The sequence below is a fragment of the Apteryx mantelli genome, chromosome 1 (genome assembly GCF_036417845.1).
Source record: "Apteryx mantelli isolate bAptMan1 chromosome 1, bAptMan1.hap1, whole genome shotgun sequence".
In the NCBI taxonomy this organism is placed as follows: Eukaryota; Metazoa; Chordata; class Aves; order Apterygiformes; family Apterygidae; genus Apteryx; species Apteryx mantelli.
The window spans coordinates 31,806,625-31,834,547 of record NC_089978.1 but is presented as its reverse complement, the minus strand read 5'-3'; the positions used below and the strand labels follow the sequence as shown (position 1 = coordinate 31,834,547).

The following is a 27,923-nucleotide window of genomic DNA, read 5'->3' as shown; positions in this document are numbered from 1 at the left end:
AAAAAGAGATATCTGGTTTTGGCCAAATCTTCATGGATTTTCTTCCCATTTCTGAATGAATTCTAACCTGAAACATCCCAGGCAAAATTTCAACCTAGGGCAGTTGTCTGCAATCACAGTAAGAACCAGTTAATTTTTTTTTTGAGGTTTTGAGGTAGCCTTAATTACAGCTGTGAGAATGACACCAGTGTAACATTTAAAGTGTGAACATAAAATATGGCAAATCAATCAGAGTATGGAACCACACTCGGAAAGTATTCAGCTGATGATGTTCATGATCACACATTAAAAAAAAAAAAGAAAAAAAATCACATGTGGAAATTCACTCCTCCAGCCAGTGGAAAGAGATACTTTTCTATCTCATAGTTACAAAATTCCCTTACCTACTACCCAAATCACAGTTAAAAGGAGCTTAATTTATCCTTTTGAAAAAAAAAAATTTTAATAAGCGTTATTCCTGCTCAGCAATCACACAGACATTAAATCTTATTGCAAAAAAGAGGGAGGGAATGCCTCTTTTCAGCATTACAGCTGCAGCTGTTTGACAGAAGTGAGTGACTTCATAAACTCTCCTGATTTGGCAGTAGGAGAGCAGGATTTTATGCTGTCTGCTACACAGTCACAGGGGCTGAGAAAGCTCTGCAAAGCAATCTTCACAAATGTTTCACCTCAGTTTATAAATACCTTTGCTTCACAGTGTTAATGCCCTTTTTGCTTTGCTTTCCATTCCCCTCCACTGGATCATCTACCAAGACGTTTTATTGCTTTAAAGCAATTGATCCCACTGGTCCCACATATTTCTTTTTTTCTTTTCTGAACAGAAGATCCTGTACCTTCACCTTTCCATTGATTTGTTGGTTTACTATCGTAAAATGTGGTGCAGATTTAGAAGACTATCTTTATTTGTGCTGTAATCAGGCTGTATACCTTGTGTGTCTTCTCATGAAAGGGCCTGTACTTAAGTGCTATATTTTTTCTGCCTCTCTCAAGTGTCCACTCCATAAAGAATTAGTTGAAAACACATTTTCCCAAGCTGTGATGAAAATAGACAGATTTCTGATGGTTGTCTTCTCAGTCTCCTCCTTTCTGTTTTCATTTTAAGACCTTATTATTTAAGAATGCATTCCTGTTCCTCCAGAGCAACTTTCCCATTCCCAGCTCCCATTAATATGACTTTGATATGAGTAAGATATGAGAAGGCTATTCTGTACTTTGCAGGAATGTCATCTCCATTAGGAAGTCTTCACTGATGTAAAGTCAGCAGGACTCTGGCTACAGTGAGATCTTCAGGATTCACCTTTCAAGTTATTTGTTATTTTTATAGGACCATTACAGCTCATATGGCTTCCTAGTGCCTTGGCCAAACATCCTTCAGTTTTAAATTGCCAGGAGATTTTGTAGGATTTGTCTCAGAGTGGATCGGACTGGACTATAAGACTCTGAGGGAAAAACTGCCAGTGAACAGATGAGTTTCTCAATGATGGTCTTCAAACACTGGTGGGCTTCATGTAAGTCTCTGTCAAATTGCTGTCCCTCTTTTTGTAAAGCCATACGACTACAGATGTTTCTAAACTCAATGCTATCCTAAAAGCAAAAGCAAAAAGAAGTGAGTGAAAAATAATGTTTCCCAAGTTTTCTAAGCACAGTTTTCTAGGCAGAAACTTCCTAGTCCTGAAAGTTCATCTCTGATTTAGCATGAAACAAGTTCAGTTTTGAGATACATGTGGTGTAACTATTAAATACTGCTGCAAACTGTCTTGGCAGGAATTCTTGGGTGGCAGTTTCACCTGCTCACTTTTAAGGGTCACCTGCCTTCCCCAGACATCAGCAATTAATTTTTTTAATCCTGTTTCTACCAGACAGAGCTTTTGCGGCTGTCCTCAGCAATTTAATGGCCACAACCCTAATGTGCAAGGGTGGGACCCCAGGCAAATGTTATATTGCAGATGTCCCAGAAGAGCTCCCAGTGGCTTCCAAGGTGACTTCGTCTGTGACTGTGACCCTTGCTGAAGCATCACTTCTGTGTGGGGTCCCTCATCTGTGAGGTGACTGAAATCACCAGTGAGGCAGGTGACCTCAATAGCTCTGACAGTTACACAAGATGATGAAGCATGAAGACTTCCCGGTCCCTTGGATGTGGCATAGCCTGCAGCATGTGAGAAGTGCTATTCTGATGCCTGTGTGTGCTAGAGAAATGCACTGAGTGAGGCAAATGTATTCATATAACCCATTCCAACCGATGTCACACTTTGCAATTCGCGGAAACTCCTGCCTGCTGCATTTGAAAAAAAGCTAAAAGTGGAGCACATTCACTCCAAAGAACCCTCCAACACTGCTGGCTGTAGGACCTTGCCTACAGCAGGGGCAGCCTTCTGCCTGCCATTGAGCTGGGCCAGCATAGTTTCATGAGCCCTGTAAGGTGGTGCAGGCTGACACATCTACTAAAAGAAAAACGTCTCTCTCTACCCCATCTGCTCCTACCCCTGCCTAAAACAGGGGTAGGAGCAGACAGTAGGAGCAGAGTATTAACTCACGAGGGTCCCCCAGCCTGGTTCGCTCTACAAAAGGGCTGTGTCAGCACAAAGAAAGGAGCGTCTCAGTGGTAGGAATGAACATCTGGAGGTGAAGAAGACAAGACATCTTGTTCTGGCAGCAGGATCAGCCTCTGCCAGCCTAAAATTAATGTGCAAGTGTCATCTCAGTGACAACTTGTGTCTTCGCAAACTCCCTTGTGCAATGAGTGCTTCTGGACAAACTGCAGGGAATGAGGGAGCCCTATCCCATAGCGTGTGGCACACATGAGATTTTGTCATGTTATCTCCTTCAGGTGATGTGTTTACTCTTTTAGTAGCAGCCTGTGCTTTTGGCTGAGAGGAAATTGAGCTCTGATATTATTCTTGAAAGAAGGCAAGTTCAGACTTCTTAGGGGTTTTATCCTTGTTATTAAAACAAACAAAGAAACCAGTTTTAAAAGCTCCATTTCACCTAGACAATCTGAGCTCCATAGCAGTAACAGCAAAAAGGATTTGCAATTGAAGCATTAGAATGTGGGTTAACATTGAATCTTGTGGCTGGCTGCCTCAGCCAGCAAATAGAAGGCATTCAGCATGGAAATAACTAAACTAACCATCCAACACCGTTCTTGGGCCCTTAGGTATTGTATGATAGCAGTTGTGGGTCTGCTGTGAGCAAGGCAAACTCATCACTCTGGTATGCCCTGGCACTGAAAAGCCAGGGAGTCCTGAGTCAGGACGCTAGCTGAAAAGCAGCTTTTTTTCACATATATTTCCAAAGTTTCCTTTTTCAGAAAGATTTTGATGTTTCCTTTGAAGGTCATCTTTCAAATCTCTTCTGTAAAGTTGCCTTAGGTATAAAATCCTTACTCAAATATATTAAAAGGTCAAATAAATTGCACTAAGTAAACAAGCTAGCTTTGCTAGCTTTCGCAGGTGTCCCGCACATGGGAGCTTTAGGATACACAACAGAGAATAAAAGCTTGACTTATCTCTCTTCTTTCAGTAAAACTGGGCAGTAACTTACTGAAGCAAAAGAAAAAGTTTCAGACTAAAAATTCTTTCCGTTTTAACTTCAGGAAATAGGACCCTTGTGAGCTGAGCTGATAGAGAGCCACAGTTCATGTGGTATTTTGCCATTTAAGAGTAGCTAACAGGAATATCTGCAGTGATTTGATTTTAAGTATTTTCAATTGCAGGACAGGAGCATATCCTCCCTGCAGCTTTCATTTGTCAAGATCCATATGATTAGACAGATGAGTTAATAAAGAACCTCCCCCAGAATAAAAACGGCATGGCCTACTAGTTTCAAGGCTCTCTAATTTATGGCTTAAATTTTTCCACTGCTCTGGGTCTGTTTCATGCAGTTGTCACTCAGTGGTAGGCTGAAGTTTCAGGATGTTTCTGATGGCTCAGCCTTTATTTTTGAACCTTAACATAAAATTGATATTATCCACCAACTTGCTTTGAGTTTATGAAGAGGGCACTTTCATAAAGACTCCCTCAGAGAAGATACAAACCGCTTTCTTCCATCTTTTATTTTACTCTGAAATGCCAACCTGACCCATCAAACAGATTCCTACAGCTGGCTCTTACAGACAGCTGCCTTTTTCTTTAGCACGCTCAAATTTTGGACCCTGGCCCACTGCCAACCCTCAACATTTTTTCTTAATCTCCCTGTGCCCTGGTAGACAAAATTTCCACTGAAGGCAGAGTGGCAGTGGTGGTGCCTTGGCGGAGAGGCTGATGCTTCCTGCAGCCAATGGGCCAAAATTTGGGAGTCATGGCTGGAGTGCCAAAGTTCCCAATGTCCATTCCTGGTAACTCAGCACCTCCCCGACCTATTTTATATTATAAATATAAATATATTAATTTATATATTCAAGTTAATATTAATTTATATATATATATTATATTTTTATATATATTTAATATATTTTTCCACAAGAATTTCTCAGGATGACTGAACTTCTTCTGGAGGAATAAAATGGTGATTTAGAAAGAGATTCCTGTGGCATCACTTGGGCAAATGGTAGTCTAAGCCTTAGCTTCCTCCTTGAGTCTTTCCATGTGGTCAGTAGGGAGCAATATGGGCAGTTTGTCTGACCCATCTTAGATACCTGTTTTAGGAAGAACTGAATCTGGAACTGCCTACTTCTCTCTGATTACTCTAAAGGGAGCCTGACTTAAGTAGCTTGGACCTAGCTAATGCCAGAAAGCCTCCACAGGTCAGACGAGCCCCATCTCAAGTCTGTATCCATCTCTCATCCCCTGGCTTCTGAAATGGTTGTGTTTGGAAGACTTCTCATAAGAGTTGCATCTCCAAGAATGGTGGAATTATTAATAATTCTTTGTAAAGTCACTATTTCTGTGGAAAAAAAAACCCCCAAACCTCTACCGTAGTTCATTCTGCGGTTTTCTGTCATAAAGCCTCTTTCTAACACAGCAGGTGCGGATGCATGCAGAGTGCAGCACTAGAATATTATTAAAATGGAACCGCCTAAGCATATTTCCTCCATGCTTCCATAAAGATCTTGGAGGCAATTCCTCACTTGAAGAACTTCAAATTGTCCATTTGTCAGTATTTTAAAAATATCCATACAAACGAGTATTAATGCCTACAGCTTGCAAATAACTTTATGGAGGGTGACACAATTTTTTCCAGGATCACTCTTCATATTAATTACTTTAAAAAATGAACATTCAAAGCTATTAGGTCCAGGAATAACTTCATAATATCAATGGCTGCAAAATGAAGAACATGCATGCTAGCACATTTGTTTAATCCATGGTGGCAAGCAAGGATTCTGCTGCTGTTTTATGCGAATTTTAATGAAAGCAATTTATCTCGTTTCCATCACCCTCTATGCCATTATTTATGAATCAGTCTTCAGATCTCTTGCGTAGGGAAGAATTTTGGTAGTGCGAACTGATCTCTGATTTGTGCCAGGAAATCAGCAACCAGAAAACAAGCTTATTAAGTACCACTAGAAATGTCATCTAGCAAACCACTGGTTCCATATTCCTCCCCTAAAATATGCAAATCCCATGGGCGCAGAGCTTTGTGCTTATGCTGTGCTGAGCAGCTGGCAGAGATGTCTGGCTGAAGCAGCCCTTGCTGTCTGCTTCAGGATCTGCTGTGGAGAAGGACCTCTCCAGGTCTCCAGTTTGCATGCAGCCTAAGTTAGCGATGCCCAGCGTTGAGGTGCCGGTTCCTTGGCTGTTGTTTGGCTTGCGTGAACTTGAGCCTTCAGCTTTGTTCCCCAGGGACAGGTCTCAAAAGAGCAGGAAAACAAAACCTCCAGCTAGCACCACTGCAGGCAGTTTCAGCAGAGGGAATACACTGTGCCCCTGCCTCTGCCTGCCTGTGGAAAGCCCGACATGGTCGCCTTGGTGCCACTAGTGGGGTCCCAGTGAAGTGACTCACTCTTGATACAAACTAAGTGCCCCTGGGCTGATTTCACAGGAGCTGCACTGTTACCCCAAAGTGAGGTCTAGGGCAAGGAGACTACAGGCAGATGTACAGGCCTGCTGAGGCTGACCCTTTCCGTTAGGAGCTCAGAGCCTGCCACCCTGACCTTCTCCTTTCCCCATGCCAAACAGAGCAGGGGCACTATAGCCCAGGGACAGGAGAAACTTGCACAGTCAGAAGTTTTTTTATTATCCAGCCCTGCCAATCTGGCACCTTTTACGGCCACTATTTTCTTTTCCCCTTTAAAGAAAATACCATGACTTTTTTGCAAATGGGATGGCTATTTTAACTTCTTAGCATGATTTATATTCCATTCCCTGCTGGCTGCCATCAAGGTTGGCCCACTCCAATCTGCTACACATTTCTGATTTAGTACCATTCCAGCGACCCCTCAGTAACTCCAGTGAAGGAGACAGGATGTTATCAAAAAGCGGGAGTGATGCATAGCTGCACCTGAGCACAGCCAGGGCAAGCCACACACTGCTGTTTTGGGAAGCTTTTATACCTTTTATTTTTCCTTTTCAAATGCACTCAAACTGCTGCTTAAAATACAGAATCTCTCTCTGTTAAAAAAGGCCGTTCTGTTCGCCTTGGCAGCGCATAATTATGGGAGAGAGAAATGTGGACGTTATTACAGGGTGTCTTTGTGGAGTCAGAAGGCGTTAGGAGTTTGCTTGTGGGTGACGATGCCAGTAAACAGCTGGTTAGCCAGTGGGGCGATGTGGTCGTCTGGGTCTCAGGCCGGGGGGAGAAAGAGAGGCCCCTCGTTTTTCTCCATCTTCTCATGGACCCTTTGGCTAAGGAGTTCTACTGTCTGCAAAATCAATGGCACTCTTGCTATCATTTTAAAAGGATTCTCTCCAAGTTCTTGCAAGGGTGTCACTTTTCATCAGAAACTAACACCCTCCTTTTAGTTGTTGTAGACCATCATCGTCTAATGTGCACTGGGACTTAGCAAAAAATAGTTTCCAGTATCTACAGGGACTGGACTACATGTTTTGCCCTTCCAGTTCCTTGAATCTATTTTTCTTCAAGCCTGAATATGTCTATTTTGGGCCATTTTATAGAGTGACTTTTCGAACCAGTTCAGCCTATAAACCAATAAAAAGAAAACAAAGAACAACCCCTAAACAAATCAGAAACAGGAAAGCCAGGATTGTCAAGACGGAGTTAAAAGAGACTGCACTGTAGCAAGAAATCAGAATAAGTGTCAAATACTGACTACCAGCATCTGTGAGTATCTCTGAGACATAAAACCAGATAGAGCTTTTCTTCAAAACCAGTGACTAGAGGGACATGCTACCAAGGGCTGCCATTTTGGAGCGGTTTTGGCCAAAGTCATTGGCTTAGTGCTTATTTTTAAAGGCTTGTTCATCTGAATTTCCCAATGGGGTATAATATAAAGGGAACTCCTGGAATCAAAATTACTTAAAAATCATATCTGCAGCAGTGAAATTACTCACAGCTAAAGGGGCTGGTGATCAGTGATGCAGATTCTGCAGAAACCTAGTGCAGAATTTATGTAACCTCGCTGTAAAAGTGAAGGCTTAAAAGTCCCAGAGCTCCACTGGTCATGATAATGGGTTTCCAGTGAAAAAGGATCTAACTTTGCTTCATGTGGAATATGAAAATCAGTATCCAAAGTAAACTGTATTCCCAATGGCATCTAAACACATACTTTCACACACACAGATATTAAAGCAGTTCTGGGAAAGAGGAGGAAAAAAATAAAACCTGGTTGCATTTTGTCGAGCTAGCATTTGTTTGTACAAAAAACAAATGCCATTAGTCTTGTTTTTTTTAAATTACGAGCAATGAAGAAGTCTTACTGGAAAATTGGTTTTACAGAGGTTCAACCCATCACAGCACTCTCATTTTTCAAGAGTAATGTCTAACAATTTTAGCTGACTTTTAATATGTTATTTTCATGTCATGCACAGCGTCCAACATTGCCCCTTCCATCTCTAGGTGAATTTATTCCTAGTAAAGTCTTTGACTGCCATTCCTGGAGACTAAATCCAGACCCAAATTTTCAAAGGTCGCTTCTGATTTTTGGTGACTGAGTTTGTGAGAGAGTTTTATCTTGACTTGAAATAACCTGGATTTGTTTCTTCACAAATTGTGAGCAATCAGAAACCTAGCTGGACTCAATATATTGATCTAGCATTCTCAAAATGATGACCTTGCAATATCTCAGATTCATCACTCAGACACTGAGAAACCTGAAGTCAAATCAAAATTTTGTTCCCAAGTATTTGTCAGACTGATGAGACCATAGGGGGCTACAGCTTTGCTGCTCCAGTCTTTCCAAACATCCCACATGGTACTGGTCTGTGCTGGAAAGGTCAGGCTACAGGTAAAAGGATAGCTTCTAGTTTTAGCTCAGCTGGCGCGATAATTGGTGACAACTAGTAATGGTGTTTCTGTGACATACATACACCTTTGCTACTAAAGATTGGATAAGGATTGCTGTCTTGTTCTACGTGGTACACCCCCAGACTCATCCTAAGATAACAGCTTTTGGTCAATGCTAAGGTAATCTAACTTGGCATGAGAGATGTTGGACTCCTTAACCAATGATGAAGCTCATGAGTTGCAAGTCTGTGCATAGACTTGTCCTTGTCTGCAAAAGGGGCAACAAGAGTTCTTCCTGGGGTAATACACATAGTCATTATTTTTATCAGAAAATGGAAGATTCCTTTGGCTCTCACACAGTGAATATTATAGTGTATCGTTACAGAACAGCCGTGGGCTCTGTTGGTCATTCAAGTGTCATGAGTTACTGGTCATCTCTGCATTTCGTGTTGTCTTTGGCTCTTTTAGAGTTGCAGAATAGCAGTTTAAGACTTTATATATATAAATTTAAAGAAATTTAGACATATAAAACTAAAGCTGAAAAAGCTCTAAATAATCTTTCCAGGCTACTCGGCATGTGAGTAAACCTTCATTCTGCCAAAAGCACTTTTATCTCCCGAACCCTTGTGATGCCGCTACTGTTGGTATTTTGCAGACTGTGTGCAATTACTTAACTAAACTACTTAACTGAAAATTAACACAAGTGAAGCTCTTCCAGGCCACGTGGCAAGACCCAGCACATGCAGTTTCTGCAGCAAGCCCAAGACCGGAGCCCTTCCGTCTCTGTCCTACTTACTTTCAGGTGGACGGGGAAAGGATGCTCCTGTAGCAGCGGGAGCAGGAGGGTTTGCTCTGCCTCCACGAGCCGGGTGGCCGCTCCCGCCACGCGGGCCAGCTTGCTGCGCAGAGCGGCCTCCCGCAGCGTCCCCGGCCTCGCTGCGCTGGGCTGCACCGCCGGCTCCGGCATGGCCGCCCCGGGGCTGGGAAGGGCTTGCTCTCCGCTTGCTGCTTCTCCCCCAGGGCTTTCCCCCGAGGCTTTTCCCTCTGCCTCCGGCCCCCACGTCCGGCCCAGCCCGTGCGCATCTCCCGCGCCGTGCCGAGACCCGCCGGCGCCGGCCGTTTGGGTCTGGGCAGTGGGGCGGGGGCGGCGGGGCGGCCCGCAGGCCGTGGCCTCATCCCGCCAGGGCCCCGCGCCCAGGAGGAGCCGCAGGGTCTGGAGACCCCGCAGCTGGTGGCTGATGGAGGCCAGCAAAGCCGCTGGGCCTGCCATGGCCCCACCGCCGCCTCCGCTCCCGCTGCCGGGCCTCGCCGCGGCCTTTTAAACCCCGCGTGGCCTCTTCCCTCCCGCGCGCCCCGGATCTCCCGTCCCGAAGTGGGTGGCCGCCCGCCCCAGCTCATTCCCACCCCACCCCACCCCGCCGCTCCCGGCTCCCCGGGGCGCCGTTCGGGGAGCGATCCCCCCTCCGCGCGCTCCTCAGCCCGGCGGCGCGCTTTTTGCACAGAGCGGTGTAAATCCTCCCGCGGCCCCCGCGAGGACGGGGCTGCCCACGGGGGCGGCAGCGGCCGTCTGATGGCAGCGCTGTGGAGGCCGGTGCTGAAGGGTTTTATGGCGTGCTTCGAGGAGTAATTTAAGCAGGGAAGCAAGGGCCCCGGAGCAAAACCGTTCACTCCAAACCACCCCTGAGCTTCAGCACCAGTCGGGGCTGTGCTCCTTCGTCCCGCGCCTCCGAACCCCAAAGGTCGCTGGAGAAATCCTGCTGGACCCGAGCAGAGGTTTCCGCCAACAAGCTACGGTTGTTGATAAACTAAAACTTCCCAAAGTTACAACTTCCCAACGTATCCTTGGTTTTCTTACTATTATTATTAATGACCCTAAAATGCATCAAATGCATCCAGACCTGTCAGTCTGACAGTACGGCATTTGGAGCATGGAAAAAAAAAAAAGGCTCAAGTAGGAAAACAGTGGGTTGGAAACGGGAAGGCAGAATGAGCCCCACCTGAAATAACTCCAAAAAAAGGCATTTCTGGCTTTGGCCAGGCAGCCAGAAGGATCCTATATGTTTTTGTATACGGTTCCCAGAGGATTTAAAACTGTAAGATTTGATGCTAAACCTATTTCTGTGCTGTGAAACCAGGGACAGCTGTACAAATATTTGCTGTTTTTAATTAAACCTAACATTGCTACTTCCTTGATTTAAGTTAGGTCAAAGGACTGGCAATTTTATGCTTTGATAGATGAAGTAAAACAGTCGTGGGTGTTGTATTTTAGAAATGTTGTAAAATAAGAAATCTGAGGGAAAAGGCCTCAGAGGCTATAATAGCTCTCCCCTTGTGCATTCTTCTCAGAGATGTTTTCCTTGTCAAATATTTTGCCTTATCCATATAGCAACTGTTTCTGCTGTAATTCTGCTCATTATTTTTCCTAGAAAGACTTTTATCTAAACTTTCCATTTGCTCCCTGGTTAAACTTTAGGTAGCATTTTCTCAGTTTTGTGTTCATTATAAATTTAAATAAATTTTCTTTGTTAAGGGGAAGTGAGGAGGGAACTGCCCAGTCCCACCTCCTTGGATCCCCACCTAAACCACTCAGCAAAATATCTCACAGAAATTTTCTCAGGAGAATTGTGGGTCTTTGCTGCCACTCCTCAGGACACGATTTTACTACCACAGTCTCTTCCAAAATCAGATATATCTATTCTATCTCAGTGCTAGAACTAAACTATCAACTTGGAGGCCCATTTTTTTGTCCCATAGCAAAGAAGTCAGAGCACCAACCCAGGGACTCAGCAGACTACAGTTCTCATTTCAGCTCTGTGACTGGTTTGCTACTTGTCCTGAGGCAAGTGCCTTGGTCTTCCACTATGGGAAATGAAGACAATAATACTGACTCCAGCAGCAAGGTGGTTTGGGACCTGTACAGTAAAAGAGCCATATATTAGACTTTTTCAGTCTTTTAGAGGTCAAAGATGACTTCAAATTAAGCAGGAATTTCTCCCAAAATTGCCTTTTTGTCAGAAAAATCTTGATTTATCAATACTCATTGTCTGTTGGAAAACATCCTTTTTCATCAACTTTTGTTTTAAAAAAATGAGGAAAAGGTTTCTAGAAAGTCAGAATAATGCATTTAAAAATCTAAAAATACATTTATAAGTACTTTTTTTAATACAATTTTTTTTCATCCTACATTTAAGCCAAGCTAAAGACTCCAGGGAGGAGTTACATAAATGTTTTGCTTGCCGTAACCCATATTTTTTCTTTTTTTGTAGGGTGCAATTTCTTTTAGATTTTGATATATCCTGGAGGCCATCTCCAAGCATGTGGAGGACAAGAAGGTGATCAGGAGTAGTCAGCATGGCTTCACCAAGGGGAAATCATGCTTAATCAATCTGATAGCCTTCTATGATGGAATGACTGGCTGGGTAGATGAGGGGAGAGCAGTGGATGTTGTCTACCTTGACTTCAGCAAGGCTTTTGACACTGTCTCCCATAACATCCTCATAGGGAAGCTCAGGAAGTGTGGGTTAGATGAGTGGACAGTGAGGTGGATTGAGAACTGGCTGAATGGCAGAGCTCAGAGAGTTGTGATCAGCGGCACAGAGTCTAGTTGGAGGCCTGTAGCTAGCGGTGTCCCCCAGGGGTCAGTACTGGCTCCAGTCTTGTGCAGCTTGTTCATCAATGACCTGGATGAAGGAACAGAGTGCACCCTCAGCAAGTTTGCTAATGATACAAAACTGGGAGGAGTGGTTGATACGCCAGAGGGCTGTGCTGCCATTCAGAGAGACCTGGACAGGCTGGAGAGGTGGGCGGAGAGGAACCTCATGAAGTTCAACAAGGGCAAGTGCAGGGTCCTGCACCTAGGGAGGAATAACCCCAGTCACCAGTACAGGTTGGGGGTTGACCTGCTGGAAAGCAGCTCTGCGGAGAAGGACCTGGTAGTGCTGCTGGACACCAAGTTAAGCATGAGCCAGCAATGTGCCCTTGTGGCCAAGAAGGCCAATGGTATCCTGGGGTGCATTAGGCAGACTGTTGCCAGCAGGTCAAGGGAGGTGATCCTTCCCCTCTCCTCAGCCCTGGTGAGGCCACATCTGGAGTACTGCATCCAGTTCTGGGCTCTCCAGCACAAGAGAGACATGGAGCTACTGGAGCCAGTCCAATGAAGGGCTACAAAGATGATTAGGGGATTGGAGCGTCTCTCTTATGAGGAAAGACTGAGAGAGCTGGGCCTGTTTAGCCTGGAGAAGAGAAGGCTGAGAGGGGATCTTATTAACATGTACAAGTATCTGAAGGGAGGGTGTCAAGAGGATGGGGCCAGACTCTCTTCAGTGGTGCCCAGCGACAGGACACGAGGCAACGGGCACAAACTGAAACACAGACAGTTCCATCTGAACATGAGAAAAACTTCTTCATTGTGAGGGTGACAGAGCACTGGAACAGGTTGCCCAGAGAGATGGTGGAGTCTCCTTCTCTGGAGATATTCAAAAGCCGCCTGGACGCGATCCTGTGCAACGTGCTCTAGGTGACCCTGCTTGAGCAGGTGGATTGGACTAGATGATCTCCAGAGGTCCCTTCCAACCTCAACCATTCTGTGATTCTGTGATTCTGTATGTGTAAAGGGACAGAAATGAATGTGGGAGATTCTGCCCCTTAATCCAGGATATATAAGGAAATGCCAGGTTTGTCCCTACTGTGCTTGAATGTATTTTTATAGTCAATTACTTTATTGCTTTTTCTCAGTGAGTTAACCATCCTTTCAAAAGAGTAAGATGAATAGCTACTTATTTTAATCTGGCAGTACTTTGAGCAAATACAGCATTTTCTTCTGTCTCAAAGAGCTCAAGGATAAAAACCCAAGGCCAAGAAAACTGCTCTTTCTCCCCCTCTTTCAAAATGAAAGTCAAGGTTTTGCGGGATTCGGCAGAATCCATGGGATTTATGCTGCACCTGTTGAATTCTCATAAGAAAAATCAATTAAAGTATTGTGACTTTGGAAGAAACATAGGAAATCTGCCGGGAGACTCTAGCTCCATGGATTTTCTGCACCTGCAGCTCTCTGCAGTCCCAGCTCGGTGCCTCTCTGGTAAGGGGGGGCTCTTGGGCCAGCGCCATGTGCCACTCGGTTTCCTTCAGCGCACAGGGAGAAGCCCACTTCTCTGATCTGCTCCTTGTTTGCTCTCCCTTGTTTGAGTTGGCATCTGCTGATGGTGTATGGACGATGAGGCCTTCCAGACACAGCACTAGAGCATTTGGTTGTGCAGCTTTGGGACTCACTGTAGTGGATGTGGCTGGCAGTTGTAAGAGGGTTTCACTGCTCTTGAGTGTCTGGCCAGCAAGGGAGGGGCCAGGAGGCTGAGATCTTGTAGCAGTTAGCTCCAAAACCTAACTAAACCTGATAATAATTTTTAAAAAGCTTGAATGGCAGTGAGCCCGTAAGCCTTCATCCCCAGCTGGCTACAGTGGGATTCACCAGGAATGCTTGGGGCATTGCCACTGGTTATTACTGTTGCTTTTTGCATGTTAAAGTCCTCATGGGATGGCACTGGGAGAGCAGGGTCATAGGGAGCACACAGTTTTGGAAGAGAGTGTATGTCCAGGAAATGTGCTACGTATGTTCCCAGAACGCATTGATGTAATCTGTACATAAACACTAAGTGGCAACCAGGAATATATGTCTAATTGTCCTAATCATGTCTTTCTTTTTTTATGTGAATGTTATTAAGGAGAACTCTAGACTGTTACAGAGATAGAATAAACATTCATAAAAGACATAAACCCACTAGCTTCAGCACAAAATCCAACCAAGAACTGATGAGGATTAGGAGGAACTTTGTCTCTGAGGAGAAGAAAATTCCATGGTGTCTCTTTATAGCATGTCTTGCACTTTTCCTTTCTAGCACTCATTATGGTCAAGGAAAGAGGCATAGTCCCATCCAGGGTGGCTCGGGCCAGACTCACTAAAGGATCTTGGTTTATAAAGCTCATTGCTACAGTGAGTAGTTTTTAGGGCAACTCCTACTGTTGGTGCATGAAGAGTTTCAACCTTCCTCTCTTACATGTGTGGCCTCCCTGTGAGCTGAGAAGATATTTGGGGAAATGTTCTATCTCTTCTCTTTGTGCTGTGTGAGAAAAGGATTCAATGCCTTGCTAGAGAAAGAGGAGAATGTGATTTTGTAGCCTGCAGAAGGGAACAAGATATTGTATGTAGCCTTGCCATTCTGGGAAGAGTGGGTGCTGGATTCCAGTCTATGTGCCAGGGCTGTTTTGGCTTTTCACATAAAATTCAATATAATATAGACAGCATCATAGAAATAGACACTTGAACCCTCCCCATATACTGCCCTTCCTGTGCCCTAGCTGACTACTGCCATAAACACTTTGCTCCCCACTCATATTGGTTTCTGGACTGGGAAAGTATTTCCAGCAATGCAGCAGTGTCAACAGGAGGGAGAAAAACTGTGGCATAGTGCAGAGGGCACACTCACAGGAGCCCTCGCAAGGACGAAGCAAGTGGGACATCCCCGCTGCGCCTCCCTCCGGTGGGGCAGGGTGCACAGACAGGAGGGGGCAAATATGCCTGAGCTCTGCTGTAGCTGCTGCAACATGGAGGGATGGGCAGCAAGAATAAGCATTTCACTTATTCCCACACTGTGGGAAGCAGGAATTAAAATCCCTTCACCCAGAGGACATACTGAAACCCTGGTCCCTCTCTTTCCTGATGGGAGTATTAACAACCAGGATAATCAACAGGGTAGAGGAAGAACCCTGGGGATCAACACTGTAACTAAAAGAGGGCCAAGGAGGAGCTTGAACCCTCACCACTGCACTGCTGAACTGTTGGTTTGGTCCCTTCTCAGTAGCAGCTTTGCTGTGAAACCAGCCAAATAGCAACCATTTTTCCCCATCATGATACAAAGGAGTGTGGAGGCCACTGCTGTCCCAGCATGGAGGCCAGGCCTGCTGGAGGATGCTTCGCTGCTGCACCACTGCCCGCTGGGACAAGCCTCATGGGTATTTAGGCAGGGAAATACCTGGATACTGGATATTAATTGAGCTTAGGAATAAGCCAGGCACTGAGCAATTGCAGATGCTCAAGAAACTTTCAGAGACCCCTGTAAAATGCTCATCGGTAGCAGGCAAATGTTTTCAGGAGTGCAGTTTTAAGTGCAGGTGTGTAAATTCTGCTGTTTAATGTGTATTGTTGTGGCTGGATGGTGAACCTCAGAACAGCTGTAGTGGCTTAGATCAGTGTACATCTAGTCTATATTCTGTCTTCAAAAGTAGCAGGGGATGCCCCCATGGTCTTTCCTGAGTGATTCTCATCCCCTTCACTCCGAGTATGCTGCCTCCACACCTGCCCCCAAAGCAGGCAATTTGTCTGTCCAGATTGTGGCAGTGTGGGAGCACGTTCACACTCCCTCCTGGAATAAAGGAAACCAGTGAACACAACTGGATGCCTGATGATGAATGAGAAAAGGCAAGTAAGCTGTAGAATTTTTCTACCTAGTATTTCCACAGCCTCTGACCATTTTAAGCTAGGGAGGTTTTCTGTGCCTGTGGTGGTTTCTTTGTTTAGTAACCTGTACTGGATCCCTCTTCCAAGTGATTGTCCACTCTCCTTTTAAATCCATATAAAAATGTTGTAGCCTCAAAGTCTTTTGGCAAGAAGACCCACAAGTATACCTACTTGTTGCCTGAAGAAACACTTCCTTCCATTTGTTTTCAGTCTAGCTTCCTTATGGCCCGTTGTTTTTGTAGAAGAGACAGTGAGTAGTCAGTCCTTCTCCATGGCAGCCAGAATTTTGCAGACCTCTATCATATTTCCCTTAAGTTACCTCTTTTCCAGGCTGGAGAACTGTGGCCTACTCATTCATGGAAGACACTTCATAACTTTGATTATCCCAGTTGCTCTTCTTTGAGCCTCTGCCTTTCTGAGACAAGGACACCAGAAGAGCAGGCAGGATTCAAGGAGCGGGTGAACCCTGAATTTAAACACATTCACTGCTGAAACAGCCCTTGAGGTGTTACTGCTCCTTCCTGGCCTCTTCCCATTCTCCTGCTGGAGGTTATTGCCCCCACAGAGGGCCAGATGGGAATATCACTTGTCCCGGAAGCATGAGGTCAGCCCAGTTGAACACAAAAATATTTTCATGCTCGTACACATTCAAGGGAGACATTTTGCCCTTAGAACCGACCTTTTTATATAACAGCAACTAAATACATGTTTCACCTAAGTGGAGATACTTTGTTAGAAATGAATATGCTTATAAGCATTTGGAAGCATAAAGGTGATATTTATAAAGCAATCAGAACACCCACCATGTGCTGCATAAGCCAGTGAAAATAACAGCTGCAGAGTTTTATCAGCTTTAGAGCACCACAGGAGCAGCACGGACCAGTTAATCTGTGATGTGTTGGTGCTGAGCACAGCTGACTAATGTACTGCTGTGGCTAAAGACAGACTGATCATATATAGACTATAAGTAGATGATAAAATGAGATGCAGTTTTATGGCTTTTCAAATGCTCCCTCCTAATATGCACATCTGTACTGTATTTGTGAGAGTAAAAGCAATGAAAATTCCTGCAGGTCAAAATAACTTTATTCTTAAGAGTATACCTACAGTGTTGTCTTCCCTCCACCCAGTGGTAAACATGTTGATGTTGGAGTAAAGAAAGGGCTGGTATTTTTCCTAGGCGGGTGTAGTACAGCTTTATCATTCTGCATTAACTCTTTCAGATGCTGTATATACTTTTTAAACTATTAAACTGTCATCTGACTGTTTATAATTCATAAAAGCCTTTTTTTGTTTCTGAAACGACTAAGATCAGAGTAAAATCTGACAGAAGCTGAAGAAAACGTAACTATCTGAAGTGAAAATTTTATTCTCAGAACAGACTCTGCATGGGATGGCATTATTTTTTTTAATTTTCTAGGTCTTTGGAAGAGATGGGACTTGCTTTTTCCTTAAGGCCGAACCTTCAGGTAAACTGATTGGTGCTGCAGTTTAATTGACACTGCAAGTCAATATAAAGTGACATCAGTGCTGAGAGAAATAGTCCCACCTTTGCCTCATCCCTCCTTCATTCCCGCTTCTGCACTGCCTCCTCCCTTGTATGTGTACAGTGAACTTGAGTGAGAAGCTGCTCTGGATTAAAATTTACCCAACAAAAAAACCATCTTCAGATGGATTCCTTCCCCAAAGCATCTCGTTTTACAGATATGAAGACTGCTGTACTGATTGAAGGGAAGGATGCTGTGAGGCAGGAACAAGTGAGGCAGGAAACTGGGGAAATGTGGGGATTACTTTTCTTAGCAGCAATATTAGCTTTTACCAATCTGCAATGTTCATCAGACTGCTGCTACAGCTAATCTAACAGTAAAAAAATTAATTTTAGCCAGGAATAACCAGGAATTGTTATTTATTTATAAAAACTACAAATAAATATAATCCTGTATGTTTAAAGCAGGGACAAGAGAATGGTTTAAGTTGTTCTAAAAATCTAAATACACATTATTTGGCATGAAGTGATTTGCTACAGGCTCAGTCTCACCTGTGTTAGCTACAGTTCACTTTGCAGATGTGCTGAAGGATGATTCGTGTGTAAAGAGCAAGTGACTCATAATTGGACCTTCTGGGAAACATTATGGGTCACCTAAATTCAGCAAGGAGTTCAGGGAGAGGAAGTCGAACTTAAAAGAGCTGAGAGACTTGAGCTTGTGCTGCACATGGGATATCAGGTGGCAGGAGGAGGAACTGCCTCTGACCAGAGGGGGTTGGAAACAAGCTTGTCTTGGTAGGGACAGACCTGAGAGCCTCCCAGCAAGCATGTGAGCTGACTAGGGAGGTGGGAGGGCATCTCTGGATAATTTTGAACTTTACGTTAATAAACCTGGTTTCCAAAGGGTGAACATTCTTGGGAAAACAGGAAGAGAAAGAAGTTGAGGCAGAGCCAAAAATTAGACTGAGCGAACGACAGGCTTCATAAATCTGTGTGCAGTTTTCACCTGCTCTTAAAGAATCCCAGCCACAAAAGAAAATCAAAATTTCACATTTGCAATCTGCATAGCAGCATGTGAGCAGTTTATATGGGTGAATGCTCAGCATTTGCTGAACATCCAAATGAGAAACTGAATGTTGGTCAAAGAGTTAGAGACTGCAAAACAGAGCTGTTTGCGTAATTGAGGAAAAATGGCATACAAATGTCTTGTTAAAGGTCAAGTCAGATGAATCAGATGGATAAGACATATTGTTCTGCTAACAAAAGATGCTTAGCCAGGCCTTCAGGTTAAGATGGGGATGAAGGTACCTATAAACATTAACACTAATGAATCTCTCTGTCAGTATTGTACCCTGGCTTGCTGTTTATGCATGTGGGTTGGGTAAGTGGCCTGCTAAGTACACATTTAGTGGTAGATTGTTCCCATCTAAAGGGAGTCCTCTACATTTTCCCTTCTGTCAATGGAGAGCGAGAAGCAACCTCAGAGGGCAATTCACTCCATTGCAGAATGGACATGAAGCTCCCTTTAAATGATGTTCCTAAATGAATGGCTTAGACCAGGAACCTGTTTTCTACATGGTTGAAGTCAGGTAGGTGAATCCCAGCTGTAGAAGCTAATTTTCCCTTCAGAGTCATTGTGGAAGTCCTTGAAATGCAAAACTCTCATGTCTGAGAAGCTGAATGTAACTTGCAGTCACTAATATTGATCTGTAAGTACATTTCCATCTTCCCCAAATTATTTATTCCTAGATCCGCACATCTTCTACATTTATGATGGCAGCTCCCCCTAGATTTGACCAAAGAAGTATTGTTTTGCCATTGAGGCTCCCATGATACATGAATTCATCAGTGTGCTGTTTGAAACAAGCATATGAGGGGCCAATTCATGGAGCACAATTTATTCCAGATCTTTGCAAAAATATACGATGCTCTTGAGCCCATACAGATGTGTAGCCAATAGGGAGCTGTCTGGCTACACAAGTTTTTTATATATTTTTCAACTAAATCAGAAATCCAAATGCAAAAGTCAGCACTCAGGGATGTCTACATGGATTTGTGACTCTCCTGCCTGAGTTCTAAGGCTATAAACCAACGAAGGGATTAAACTCATACATACATTTTTTTTCTTTATGTGACAGACCTAACATGAATAATATTGCTCATTTACTGAATCAGAGAACATTTAGATGCGAAAGACTTCTTTAGGCAGTCAAGGTGAAATCCTGGTCCTATTGAATGTAGTTTTGAGACTGCTTTTGATAGCATTCAACATCAGCATTTTTCACAGGAGGACATCTCTTCTGCCAACTTTGCTCTTTGCCTTGTGCATTTCATAGGGCCTAGTTCACTCCAACTGAAAAACACCTAGAAATGGGACATATGGAAGGCAATCCTGAGGCATTTACTAACATAAAATAAATTTAATAAAACTATAATTTAATTCATTTTATTCAGTCTTTTCAGAAAACCATGTGTGAAAAAAATATGGAATGGAGTAGCAAAATGATGCTGTTGGCAGTGAGTGCACAGTGTATCTGCCTGAACCCACAGTCATGGGAAGCATTCAGGGAGGATTATAGCTCTGTATACATACACATTATGCACCTGAATCCTGTCATGCCCATCCCTGTGACTCCAGTGTTGCCTTCATCAGAGGTGAAAATCAAAGCCACCAACAGCTAACCAGGTGCCAAGCCAAATACATGCGGGTTGTGTCACACCTGCTGCAGATCCCTTGTGCCAGAAAGGGGGGCTCCGAACTCGCAGCAGGCGCATCCTGCTGAAGTGGGAGCATTAGAGCACAGGGAGCCTTAAATTATGGCTTAGGGGAGCATCGAGCAGTGCGAGCCTGATGGACAACTGCCCCGACTTGCAATCAGATGGAGGGAAATGCTAAATCATTGTGTTCCCTTCTACCCCTGCCCCTGCTGCTGGAGAGTTGCTTTGAGCTGGAGGGCAGCTCATCAAGGCAATGCAAGATCCCTTTGTATCAAGGTACAAGCAGCACAGCTTAAGTTTAGCAGTGATGTGGAACATTTGCCCCAGCATGCCTTATAGGCAGGCCCTCCTTGTCAGCAGACCTTAATTGCTGGCAGCAGACAGAAACTGAGCGATGGCATCCCTGAGTATTTCTATGGTGCTAAGAGGACCAGGAGTGAGCCTGAGGACTGGACCCTCGATTGTGCCCACTGCCTACTGGTTTGCCCTCTCCCTGGATCTATTTTAGACCTCTCCAAATAGCTCTCTGCAAGACAGTGCCCATGTATAGCTTTGGATGAGCCTGTGCCAGGTGTACTCCTCTTCATCTTACAGAGTCCCCCAATGCTACTACAGCAGGCTTTGCATCCCCGGACACCCCCATATACCTTTATATCACAGACCAGGGCATGAAACATGGACACTTGCTGTAAAACATGACTCTGGTAGGCTGCAACTTTGTCCTTGCTTTATTTTAGAAACTTTGAGCTGAAAAGGATACAAAGAATAATAATGACATCTGAGGGCAACGAGTACCACATGAAGCCTGCAGGATATCCCGAGCCAAGTACAAAATGGTGCAGACGCAGCCTGCTCCAGAGGGGGCTTGTCCTATGCAACGTAGATGAAAGCCACCTGAAGCCTCTTGGCCCTTCACAATTGTTCCTCAAGACCTTTCAGGACTTTAATGCCCAAACTGACATTCTTGAATTGTAGCTAGATTCTAAGAGGAAGCCAGGACAGGAAGATAAACACCAGTCATGGGTTCAGGCTGGCCCCAGTGGTCTGGAAATGGCAGCCTTGTTCTGCCCTTATCATTGCAGTTGTGAGCTCTGAAGAGAAGAAAGTGAGGAGCTTGTGATAGAGAGCGATAACTACACACAGGGAAAGGCAACATGGACAGCTGCTTCTAAACTGATGCTATTAATCTAGTTAGACCTTGTGCTACGGTCCAGATTGGCAGAAGCTGAAAAAAAACCCAATATCTATTCCAATTTTCAGGTCATGTGCTGTCTTTCTTTTTGTCTAGGTTGCATTTCAAGCAAATCTCAGGTTTTTCTGGGGTTTTAGTTGGCATCATTGCTGGGAATATATCACAGACCCTGAGCTGTGGCATGCTGGTGACTAGAATATGGGGCTGTGTATGTCCACTGACCTTCACTCGGGAAACTCCGGAAGAGACAGTCCTTGAACTGTGTCATCTCACCATTGCCTAATCACAGAAGAAGAAAGATTTTATCTTTTATAATGGCTGGAAGAATCCAGGATGAGGATGTGAAGCAAAAATAAGGTCAGCTTGGGAGAAAAGTCTTGTTTCTTGCAGTTAGTTTTTCAGTTTAGGAAGAAGTGACAACAGCCTGTTCAGTTTTGTCCAAAAACCTCTCTCATCTAGTCCTGGGAGAGGACTGGGGTCTCTACATGGGGCACACTATATTTTTAATCCAATTATAACATGGCTCAGTCCCTTTCCTACAACTCAGGCTGAAGCATGAACACAATTAGGCAGCCACTGAGTTTAACAGCCGTAACCACAAACTTGATGGTTTGCATAATTTAGATGGGGGATTCCTCAGAGATTTCCAGGAAATACTGAAGATCAGGTTTTGCTTTTGTTTTTTTGCAAAGGCCAAAATGAAGACTCTACAGTTCTTTTGCAAAGGGTATAAATACCTTATAAATAAAGGCAGTTTCTCTAGAAATAGGAGCCTGTGAGGTCCAGTCTTATTTTGCAAACGCCATTGTAGCGTGCTATTAATTTCAGTGTGGTGTTTGGCCTTAAGTCAGTCTTAGAGAGTCTGCAGTTTGCAGGACTGGACCCAGATCTATAGGAATGTATGCAAACCCTTCCCCACATCTAGTGTTACCTGCTTTCACAGAACACTTTTTAATCAAATGTGTAACTCAACGTGCAGTTTGTACAGACTGAAGAGTGTGAATACAAAAAAACCTGTTGGACTCTTTGAGGGTAAAAGTCAGGCGTGTGTTTAAAAGCAAGGGTAAAAATAATGTGGTTCTCCTGCTCTCATCAGCACTGGCCAGAGTGCCAGCATGCCATGGGAGTATCTGTGTAGCTGCACTGCTGGCCTCCACCTAGATCAGGGAAATATCTGTCCCTGAAAGTACCTCACAATATAGTCCTTGAAATGACAAAGAAACCTCAGTTACTGACAACTTCCTGCTGCTTGCTGTAGGTGATTTGGTTTTTATTGTCTTTACAAATTAACATCCCATTACTATAGTATGAAAATTAGCCCAAATTTAATTTTATTTTTTGCTGGCTTGCTAATTTACTGTAATATATTTTGGCCATGTAAGCATTTAAAAAATGTAATTCAACCAAATTGCTACAGTTATTGTGTGACCATGACCAAAGAGCACCAACTTCCTTAACGCAGACCTTTAGACAAAACACAGTGTCTTATTATTAAGGCAATATGCCTAAAAAGAATCAGGTTCTATTAGATGTGGTAACAGGGCTGTAAAGCATATATGCATGTTTTGGTCTTGTTCATATAGGCAAGATGTTATCATTTTCTTAAATAGTTGGAGGAAGTGGTTAGTTTCCCTATTGTAGATCTTCATTCACACACGTTTGAAGTTGTAATGGGCTATTAGACCTTTCACAATGAATCCTCTGTATCTTCACTCACCTGGATGCCCCATGGTCAAACTGAAAGTTAGTTGGAAGAAGTGAAAAGTCCAAGGGTGTAATCTTCTACTTTCCATTAAAGGAGTAAAAGGAAATTTTAGGTTCTGGCAGACTTTAATTAAACCAGTTCTAATTTTACTTACCTGTAGATTCATACCATGTGGTGGTTTATTTAGAGTCAACATTATGGATGGTTATACTTAATGCAAGAACATTTGTAAAAAAGACATGTGCATTGGATACAATACCCAGTCTATCTCTTCCCAAGAAGAAAAAAACTTACAGAAATCTTCCTCCCTCCCCTTCCCAAAGATCTGGGACTCTGTCCAGATATCTGTCTGCTTTTGCTTCTAATTTTCCATCCAGAGCTTGTGAAATGTATGTAAAGCTAATTCTGTAGGCCATTCTCATGGCAGAGCTGGAACTAGTTACACAGGACTCCCAAACCAGACCAGGCAGTTAGCTAAGCAGGGGAATGGGAAACCAGACATGTGCTGTAGCAGAACAGGCAGACATATGCCAGGTTTCTCCAACTTCACCTTTGACTTCCACTGAAGGTACGTTGATGAATGAGTTTCAGCTCGGGGCCTCAAAGAGCGATGGGGAAGAATTGGCCTGGGGTCAGCTGTACGTCCAAGGACAATGGCATGCTGTGAAGTATTTGAAGACATTCACATAGGGCTGACAGATGAAACACAGCACTATGGCAGAGCAGTGCCCTACAGGAACAGCAGCTGGAAGCCAGGTGAGGCTACATTTAGGCAATGGCATAGATTTCCTAGAATTTTCTTAAAACTTTTTGTGATCGAAATTTCCAGATGAGTTAAAAAAAAAAAAACAGCTAAATAAATAACCTCAAATGACATATTTAATTAAAATTTTCCAAAAAGAAAATTTCAATTTTTTACAAAATCAGCATTTTCCAGTGGAAAAGTGTTGGTTTTGCAGAAACTACCTTTCATGTGTGGAAGGTCATTCCAAGCAGAAAACTTCCAACAAGCTCTAGGTCTATAGCAGGTTTTTTTCAGGGTCTCTAAGACCCTGAAAAGTACAGGCTGAGACTACCATGGCTTTTCACAGCATTTCATACTGGCTCATTTGTCTCATTGTTTGTGTAGATAGAGGGCTGCTAAGAAGTCTTTTCTGGAACTTCCCATCTCAGATGTCTGGGACACTTTTTACTCCTTCATTTTGAAATTGGAATGAAAGGTTCTTTTCTGCTTTCTTTTCAGTTCTTATCATCATGCCAAAAGCTGTCTCAAATTATGCAGCTTTTGTAAAACGCCTTGAAATGTGTTTATATAAGAACAAACCGTAGAAATTGAAGTGAAAGGACCAAATCCTCCACTGCACTTGCTATCCATTGATGAGGTACTCAGGGAAAGCCTGAATGGCAGCATGTGAATACGGGTAGAACAGAGATTAAATTATTCTCTAGGGGAATAGAGGCACCGTGGGCAGGCAATGCAGATCCTTAACATATTTCCTATGGAACCAATATGTAATGATAGAATGATAGTTCATTCATGACACTGACACAAAATAAAAATCAAACTTCTTACCCACTTTACATGACAAACTCTTGAAGTAGCTTACAGTCATTTCTGCAGCAGTCACATTTTGCAAATTCAAATATTGGTAAACAAAACACAGTTAGCCTTCTCTTTAACAGCTGGCTTCTCCATGGCTAGTGCATTAGCACTGCCCAGTGTGTGGTGCATGTTGTGTCATGTCTGGGGAAGAGACTGTGAGAGGGCACATCTCCTGTGTGGAGGCTACATCCTACTGGGACAAACACATCGAGGTCTGTAAATATCCTCCAAAACTAGAAGTCTTGAAGGTTACTGGAGTCCTTTTTCTCTCATGCCCCTTGGCACGGTCATTGCTGCCAATCAAATTATCATCATATTTTAGTATATTTTTTAACTAAAATAAAATCACTTAGAATCTCCTTATTGTAAATGCTGCCTTCAGACCTCAGTTGCTAAGCCCCCTCCCCTCCCCTTTTTCCAGGGCATGGGCAACAAAGAATCTTTGGATGTGGAAAATGTCTAAAACCCAGGGACTTTGGGTCTCCCCAGAGAGGATAGATATTCTGGTTGCTCCAAAATTAAAATTTATCTTTTAAAACCTCAGGGCCCGATCAACAATTTATGGAAGCAGACATGCTTGCATAAGCATGCAGGGGGATTCCTGCCAGAGAAGGGACTGGGTCTAGAATTTGAGCTGTTTTGAAGGTGTCCTTAGCAACACAGATCTAAGCTTATGCTTTTGTGCATTAAGAACCACGTTCCTTTATTGTGTTGATAAATCTCCCAGTCAGTTCCCTGAACACAATAGAAAAAGTGACATTTTCTTCTCCTTCTCAAGTTTACTCTGAAGTCAGTATCTGAGACTTAAAATATTCATTTTGTTAAACATTTAATTTATTATCATATCAGAAGTATTCAGATAACATGTTTTGGGGTGGCTTTTTTGTCATGTTTGATGTTCTATTTGTTCCAAAGAAACTGGGAGGTCATCCTAAACAAACAAAAATAAAACTTACCTTCTGTATTCATATATTTCTTTTTTGTACTAAGGACCATTACTCCTTTTCACCTCATCTTTATAGGAAATACTCTAATGCAAAGCATAAATGTGCAACAGCAAAATTTATATGGCTTGAATACCCTATCGTCTGAATTTCCCCTATGAAATGACAGCTCAGCCATACCATTTACATAGCTCCCAAAGCATCCAGGCGTTTTAAGATGAGTTGTAAGCCTGACTCTCACCCAAGAGAGTTTATACCATAAATGTAATTGGCACTGGCCTCGTCTCTACCTTCCAGCTTCACATGGGAGCAGTCCTATGGAGAAGATCGTAGCCCTTGTTGGCTTGAATGGCCTCCCATGTAGGAACCACGAAGGTCTGTCTTAAGTGGAAACTTAGTTGGAAGTTCACCCTCTGCTCTCACTCCAAGGCCACATTATGGAGATTATTAGGGACCTCACACTTCTGCAGTAAGGGGAGACTGAAACTGCAAAGGGTTGCATGACCTTCATGTCCTCCCCCGTAGCTGTTCATTCCCATCGTATCAGTGCAGCACAGCATCAGCACAGGACTGACACTCTCTAGTGCCTCTCACCCCCATGTAGAGCCGCTCTGGGTAGTGATAAGAAGCTTCCCTACTTCTTGCTGTCTTACAAACAGAGGATACAGTTTGGCCTTACAAATGTGACTGTCCCTGATTTTTGAGATACTGACGCAATGTATATTTGCAAAGACTGTTCCTTCCTCTGACCATCCAAGTACAGTATTTGAGAGACTATTTATATTTGGATACGTGAGATCAAAGAATCAGGTGAACAAAGGCTTCAACAGAAAAATATTAAATATAATACACTTGTAAGTGCTAAACACAGTTGAAAGCACAATGAATACGAGGATAAATACAGGTTCCTGTGTCACTGTATACATGAAGGAAGAGAGCAGGCATAGATACAACAGTTTAGCACAAAGGCTGCATGTTGCAGACTCTAAAACAGTTGCAACACCACGTCCATCAGTCAGTGCATGAAACAGGATCTGAACTGAGTACTATGAAAATCTGTGCATAGAGGGTCTCATCTAACACTCGGAAAAGGCAATGAAAGTTCCCGCTGAGCTTTGGAAGGACCTAGAACAAACCCCAAAGACCCAAGATTGTATTTTCCTGACCTGTCAGGTCCTGCACAGTCTTGCCACATGAGATGTGCCAGCCTGCTGGCTCAGCACAACCTTCTCCCTCTGGTACTGAGAGATCGTTGACCTGTCAAACCGTCTTGCACTGAGAGGGAAGAGATTTCAAAGGATTGCTTTTCTGCAAGGCAAGAGAGCACATGGGATTACCAAGATGTAATATGTCAGTGAATTTGCAGCAAATATTTGCATGCTGCTCTTCCCTGTGGTACTTTATCTCTGTCTCAGCAGAATCTAGTGGCAATGCAAAGCTGCAATGCAATTAAACATAAAATCCGTTGGGAGGAAAATCCCTCCCAAACTGCTACACATACTGCATTATCCCTCAGCTACCTCTTAACTTTGTCTACTGCTTCATTTTTTCTGAAACAAATAGCATAGAGGTTTGATTCTCACATTATGTTTCCTACCAAATCTTCCAATTCATTTAACCCAGAAGGGGAAAGCTCCTTTGCCCCAGCTGTAAATAAATATTTTGAATGCACATGAACCTTAAAACAGTTCTCTGAAGATCTCTACTGCTGTACCTGGTAAATTACAGGGAATAGCTTAATTTGAAATTAAAATAGAATGAGAGGTACAGGAATGCCTGAATTCATGCACTTTTTAGCTCATAAAGGACAGGGATGCACAATACTACCAGCACTCACGCCACGAACAGCAGTAATAACATTCACAAAGCAAAATAATGGATATGAAGTAACTAAGTGCACATGCAAGCAGACTGAGAAATGATTACTCAGACTAACGCAGAGTACAGCAAATAAGGCATCTTGAAGTAAGATACATATACAAAAATCAAGATGACCAGAAAACAGAGCAACTGACATATTGCAGGAATTGTATATTTTCCAGTGCAGGATTCCATACAGGTCATGTACCTAGGGGTTTCGTGCTTTACAAGAATCTGTCAGTTTGGTGCCTTGACGCTGGTGGGTCTTATCTACACACTGCCTGAACATCTGGTGGTTCTGGTTTTCAGTTCATAACAGCAGTAATTCCAAGAGCCTCATTTTATTTGTCATTTCCATTTTCCCACCAAAAAAACCTAAAATATTTGTCGTATCATTTTAGCGGGGAAAATTGTAATTTCTCATTCTTTTATGTACTTTCACTATCTTTTCTAACTGTTTCTCTCAAGTATCTTCTGTTAGATGAAATATTGTGAAAAATATCAACAGAAGACAATTTAACAAATACTATGAAATCCAAATAAAAAATACAGAGAGTACACAGCT

General features: G+C 43.3%; 1 protein-coding gene across 1 annotated transcript; it reads right to left on the bottom strand.

Annotated features, from left to right (window-relative positions):
• Positions 1-1,377: 1,377 nt before the first annotated feature.
• On the bottom strand, positions 1,378-9,610 carry DLEU7 (deleted in lymphocytic leukemia 7). Its single transcript, XM_067292381.1, has 2 exons — positions 9,137-9,610; positions 1,378-1,584 (listed from the first exon to the last, which is right to left on the bottom strand). The coding sequence occupies exons 1-2, from the start codon at positions 9,608-9,610 to the stop codon at positions 1,378-1,380; spliced, it is 681 nt and encodes a 226-aa protein (XP_067148482.1).
• Between the last annotated feature and the right edge of the window lie 18,313 nt (positions 9,611-27,923).

What these genes read in the sequence shown, in the direction of transcription:
- DLEU7 (XM_067292381.1), bottom strand. Translation starts at nt 9,610, where the DNA reads ATGGCAGGCCCAGCGGCTTTGCTGGCCTCCATCAGCCACCAGCTGCGG. An exon ending in CTTTCCCCGTCCACCTGAAA is followed by an intron (nt 1,585 to 9,136) that starts GTAAGTAGGACA and finishes TTTTGCTTTTAG; the next exon opens with GATAGCATTGAGTTTAGAAA.